The sequence below is a fragment of the Mustelus asterias genome, chromosome 1 (genome assembly GCF_964213995.1).
Source record: "Mustelus asterias chromosome 1, sMusAst1.hap1.1, whole genome shotgun sequence".
NCBI classification, from domain to species: Eukaryota; Metazoa; Chordata; class Chondrichthyes; order Carcharhiniformes; family Triakidae; genus Mustelus; species Mustelus asterias.
This window is the reverse complement of record NC_135801.1, coordinates 147,507,075-147,513,074: the sequence shown is the minus strand read 5'-3', so window position 1 is coordinate 147,513,074 and position 6,000 is coordinate 147,507,075. Positions and strand designations below refer to the sequence as shown.

The window sequence follows — 6,000 nt, the reverse complement described above, 5'->3', positions numbered from 1 at the left end:
CAGTTCCTGTCTGGGGAAATTAGAAATCACCCAACTTCAAAACTAGGCCTGTCATTACATTCCACGTATAATATAATACACTTACAATCTGCCTCCTTGACGCAACCCACTGCTCCCTCACCACTCTGCCCGCTTGCTAACTCAATGTTGCGCACTGATCCCCAGGTCATGCTGGTCCCCACCACAGAAATACAAACACACACCTCTTCCAAACAACCTCCCCCCCCTGCACACACATCTGCTAAAATGCATAGCTACATCAAAGATGCCAAGAGACAGTACCAGACCAAGCTAGAGTCTCAGGCTAGTCACAAGGACTTCACCAATGATGGCAAGGTCTGCAAGACACAACAGGCTACAAGATGAAGGCATGTAGAATCGCTGGCACCATTGCAGCACTCCTTGATAAGCTCAAAGCATTCTATTGAGCAAGAGGTCAGCAAGAGCACGCCTTCCACCCTGGAAGCCTCATCCGAACCAGTATTCGAGGTCACCATTGCAGACATCAGATCAGTCTTCTCAAAAGTCAACCCATAAAAAGCGAATGACCCAGATGGTGTACCCAGATGGGCACTCAGATCCTGCACAGACCAGCTGGCGAGAGTATTCACAGGCATCTTTAACCTCCCCTTACACAGATCTTAAGTCCCTAACTGCTTCAAGAAGACAACCGTCATCCCTGTACCTGTAATGCGGCACGGTGGCACAGTGGTTAGCACTGCTGCCTCACAGCACCAGGGACCCGGTTCAATTCTGGTCTCGGATCATTGTCTGTGTGGAGTTTGCACGCTCTCCCTATATCTGTGTGGGTTTCCTCCGGGTGCTCCAGTTGCCTCCCAGAGTCCAAAGATATGCGGATTATGTTGACTGACCATGCTAAAATTGACCCTAATGTCAGGGGATTAAATTTGAGGGGCTAAGGGAATAGGGCCTGGGTGAGTTTGTGGTCGGTGCAGACTCGATGGGCTGAATGGCCTCCTTCTGCACTGTAGGAATTCTATGATTCTATGAGAAAAGCCAACATGCCTGAGTGACTATCGCCCAGTGGCTCTGACATCCATCATTATGAAATGCTTTGAAATGTTAAGTCATGGCATGGACCAATTCCAGCCTCCGATTGTTTGGATCCACTACAGATCTACAGCACAAACAATCTCCCTCGCCCTACACTCAACCGTGGGACACTTGGATAATGAAGACACTTATGTCAGACACATTTATTGACTACAACGCAGCTTTCAACACCATTATTCTTACAAAACTCATCTCCAAACTCCATGGCCTAAGACTCGGCTCATCCCTCTGCAACCGGATCCTAGATTTGCTAACCCACAGACTACAATCTGATTTGATTATCCTCAACCCCAGTGCACCATAAGGCTGTGTCCTCAGCCCCTTATTATATTCCTTTATACACCTATGACTGTGTGGCCAAATTCTCCTCCAATTCGATTTTCAAGTTTGTTGATGACACCACCGTAGTTGGTCGGATCTCAAAAAATGATGAGACGGAGTACAGGAAAGAGATGGTGAATTGGTGCGATGACAATAATCTCTCCCTCAATGTCAGTAAAATGAAGGAGATAGTCATCGACTTCAAGAAGTGTACTGGAGGACATGCCCCTGTATACATCAAGTGGAAATGGTCAAGAGCTTCAAGTTTCTAGGTGTCCAGGACACCAACAACCTGTCCTAGTCCCTCCATGCCAACACTATAGTTAAGAAACCCCGCCAACACCTCTACTTTCTCAGGAAGCTAAGGAAATTCAGCATGTCCGTTACAACTCTCACCAACTTTTACAGATACACAATAGAAAGCATCCTTTCTGGATGTATCACAGCTCTTATCAAGAACGTAAGAAACTACAAAGCGTTGTGAACGTAGCCCAGTCCATTACACAAACCAGCCTCCCATCCATTGATTCCGTCTACACTTCCCACTGTCTCGGAAAAGCAGCCAGCATAATCAAGGACACCACACACCCCAGACATACTCACTTCCACCTTCTTCCATTGGGAAAAAGATACAAAAGTCTGAGGTCACGTGGCAACTGATTCAAGAATAGCTTCTTCCCTGCATCCATCAGGCTTTTGAATGGACCTATCATATATTAAACTGATCTTTCGCTTTACCCTTTCTGTAACTGCAACACTATATTCTGCACCCTGTCCTTTCCTTCTCCGCTTCGTACTCTATGAATGGTATGTTATGTCTGAATAGTGCACAAGAAAAAAAATACTTTTCACTATATCCCAAAACATGTGACAATAATAAATCAAATCAAAGTTTATTCCTCAGGTCAAAGTTTATTCCTCAGGTGACAATAATACAACAACAGATGAAGGGACACCACTCGACAATTACCAGGCAGGAGTGTTCCTTTCCTGTGGGGGAACGCTTCAGCGGTCAAGGACAGTCAGCCTCCAATCTTCGGGTAAGCCAAGTTCCACACACGAGGGTAGCCTCAACCGGGATCTTGGGTTCATGTCACACTACGTGTAACCCCCACCATTTGGCCTGGGCTTGCAAAATCCTACTAACTGTCTTGGCTTGAGACAATTCACACCTCTTTAGCCTGTGATTATCCCTCTCTCCACTCGTATTGTCTGTACCTTTAAAGACTTGATTACCTTAAAGACTCGCGTTCCAACCATTATCTTGCAAGCGAGTTATTGTCGATATATGCCCTGCTTGTGAACCCACCTCTCCACTCACCTGATGAAGGTGCAGCGCTCCGAAAGTTGTGATTACAGATAAACCTGTTGGACTTTAACCTGGTGTTGTGAGACTTCTTACTATGGCAAACACCACAGCAAAAGAAAATTCAAGGCATTGCCAAGGGAAAAAAAAACTTTCCAAGCTGCCAGCAAATCATGTGGTTACCAAACATTTTGTGTAACTGGTTCAAAAATAAATAGGAATAAACCTGTTGGACTATAACCTGGTGTTGTTAGACTTCTTACTCTATTCCCTCTTCACAGATGCTGTCAGACCTGCTGAGATTTTCCAGCATTTTCTGCTTTTGCTTCAGATTCCAGCATCCGCAATATTATGCTTTTACCAGACATGGAGCTGATAAATTGAGACATGGGGCTTACAGGTTAAGAAGTGACTCTGCATTATTATCAAACATAGAGCTAACAGGCTGAGAAGCGAGTCTGGGCATTGAGGGGGAGCTTGCTGACACAGGTGTTGCCCCCGCAGGTGTGGGCCAGTCACCCTGTGCCCCTTGACCCCGGGCCGGACTGTCCAATCGGAAAGCGCCGTGTTGGCTTTAGCAGGTTTCCCGGCATGCCGCGGGCGCTGCCTGCGCGAGGTGAAGATGGCGGCGCTGCTAACGGTTCCCGGCGGATTGCTCCTGTTGCAGCTGCTCCAGCTCAGCACTGGTTCCGCCGCCGAGCTGCCCATCCGCCGCTTCGAGTACAAGTACAGTTTCAAGGGGCCGCACCTGGTGCACAGCGACGGCAGCATCCCCTTTTGGACGCATACGGGCAGTAAGTGGTCACTGGGGTAACCGGCGGCGGTTGCTTCTGCTTCTTCTTCTTCTTCTTCCCCCCCCTCGGGAGGGAGGCCCGTGTCAGTTACTGCCACCGCCGCCTGCTGCACGTCACCCACTGTCCCTTTCACTCCGTCTTTGCAGCTTCCCCAGAGCTGTCAGCAGCTGTGCAGAATTTGGAGGTGGGAGAGGTTGAGCCACTCAGCATTTGGGAGCATTTTTATTTAAAGTGTGGGTTGCACATCCGAAGTTTACAGTATGAGCCACTCCCACAGAGGAGCTGTCACATTTTATTTTGGCCTTTTATTTCTCATTGCAAAATCTTCCTGTCTAAACATACACCGTTAAATGTAAATGTGATTGTCATTTTTCTTTTTGGTACATTGAAACTCCAGTGTTGTGTGTGCCACAAGTGCCTAGAGATCTGTCGTCCACTCTTGCTTTGGATCAAATTTCAAGTTCCCCTTGATTCGTCGTTCTAGGTGCATTCAGCCATCGGTGCTACTCTGCGTGACCTGCAATGTATTGATCCTAGTCTGGAATTAAACATGCATGGCAAAGAATTAAGATTATTTTAACATTGAGTCTTGGGCAGAAAAGTGAGAAATTGCATTTAAGACAGGACTATGAGGTAATGTATCTGGAGAGGTCAAAAAAGACTACATAGTTTACATACATGGGGCCTACATAGTAAATAGTAGGATTCAGAAAAGTGCAGAACAGTAAAGGGAGCTTGGAGCCTGTCGTCTATTCTCGGCAGGCAGTAGGGCAGTTAGACAAGGTAGTTAAAATTTGTGGGACACTTTATTTGATTGAGTAAGAAGTCTCACAACACCAAGTTAAAGTCCAGCAGGTCTATTCGGAATCATGAGCTTTCGGAGTGCTGCTCCTTCATCAGGTGATTGATTGAGACCCCGAGCATATGAATAGGGAAACTATGCTAAAACTGTATAAAATACTTAGTTTGAGGAGGGTACAGAGGCTACAAAGACAGGCTAAGTGAATGGGCAAGAAATTGGAAGATGTGTTATAACATGGGGAGATGTGGGGTTATTCATTTGGGTAATAAGAATACAAAGGCAGACTATTTTAAATGAGTAAAATCTCTAAATGTTGATATTCAACTTATACAATTATCATAAAGTACAAGAATAAGGAAATTTGCTACAGTTGTGCAGTGTTTTGATTTGATTTATTATTGTCACATGTATTAGCATACGGTGAAAAGCATTGTTTCTTGTGCACTATTCAGACAAAGTATACCGTTCATAGAGGAGGAGAGAGTGCAGAATGTAGTGTTATAGTCATAGCTCGGGTGTAGAGAAAGATCAACTTTATGCGAGGTAGGTCCATTCAAAAGTCTGATGGCAGCAGGGAAGAAACTGTTCTTAAGTCTAATGTCCGGGATGCGTGGGGTCCTGAATTATGCTGGCCGCTTTTCTTAGGCAGTGGATGGGAGGCTGGTTTGAGCGATGGTGAGACTGCACCGGGTGTACTGTGTGCCATCTTGGTCTCTATAGCTAAGGAAGGATATACTTACCCAGAGGCGCAGACTCATGATAAAAAACTGATCCTTTAGGACTTGGATGAGGGAGAAACATCACAGTTTGTGAACAATTGGAATTCTGTATCCAGAGAGTTGTGAATGTTCCATCGTTGGATTTATTTAAGCCTGGGATAAATAGATTTTTGACTCTCACGGAATCATGGGGAGTAGGTTGGAAAGTGGAGTTGAGGCAGAAGATCAGGCATAATCATACTGAATTGCAGAATAGGCTCGAGAGGCTGTACTCCTGCTCCTATTGCTTGTATTCTTGCGTAGTTGGACTGCAGCTGGAGTAATGTGCGCAGTTCTGGTCGCCGCTTTACCAAAAAATGTGATCGTGCTAGAAATGGTACAGGGATAGAGTTTTAAAATTCCCTGGGACAGTGAGCTAATTCACCCTCAAGCCCCCAAAAAGACCCAGAAAATCCAACTATGGGACAACTAATGAAAGAAGGGCACCTGATACATGGGACACCACCACCTGCAAGTTCCCTCCGAACCACTCGCCATCCTGACTTGGAAGAATATTGCCGTTCCTTTGTAGCCGCTGAGTCAAAATCCTGGAATTCCCTCCCTAACAGCATTGTGGTTCAACCCACAGCAGTGTTTCAAGGAGGCAGGTCACCACCACCTTCTGAGGGCAACTAGGGATGGGCAATAAATGCTGGCCAGCCAGCGACGTCCCATGAATGATTTTTAAAAATGAAAGAAAAGTTGTCTCTGTATATATGATGAGCTGCTCCTCCAATCTTAGGTTTAGTCTTTGGAGGAACAGTGAGGACAGAAGACCTGGGAACCAACTTATTTTCCCAAACAGTTGCTGCTTTCAAACTGCCCCATTAAATGACAGCTAGGGAGAAGCAACGAGCGGGACGGAGGGGGTCTACTTCCTTCCACTACCTGTTGATAACATATTCTAAGCATTCTCTGTGGTAAATGCCGTTTTTTACTCACTTG

The 6,000-nt window shown here is 45.9% G+C and overlaps 1 protein-coding gene across 3 annotated transcripts in view; it reads left to right on the top strand.

The window, feature by feature from the left end:
• The first annotated feature begins 3,293 nt into the window (after window positions 1–3,293).
• lman1 (lectin, mannose-binding, 1) overlaps window positions 3,294–6,000 on the top strand; it is a 57,092-nt gene continuing 54,385 nt past the window's right edge. For 2 of the 3 annotated variants that reach the window (XM_078220323.1, XM_078220332.1), the window contains exon 1: window positions 3,294–3,495. In XM_078220323.1, the coding sequence (XP_078076449.1) occupies window positions 3,324–3,495 (172 nt within the window). In that variant the 5' untranslated portion in view covers window positions 3,294–3,323. The remainder of the gene's footprint in view (window positions 3,496–6,000) is intronic. The other variant, XM_078220313.1, reaches the window with a different exon arrangement.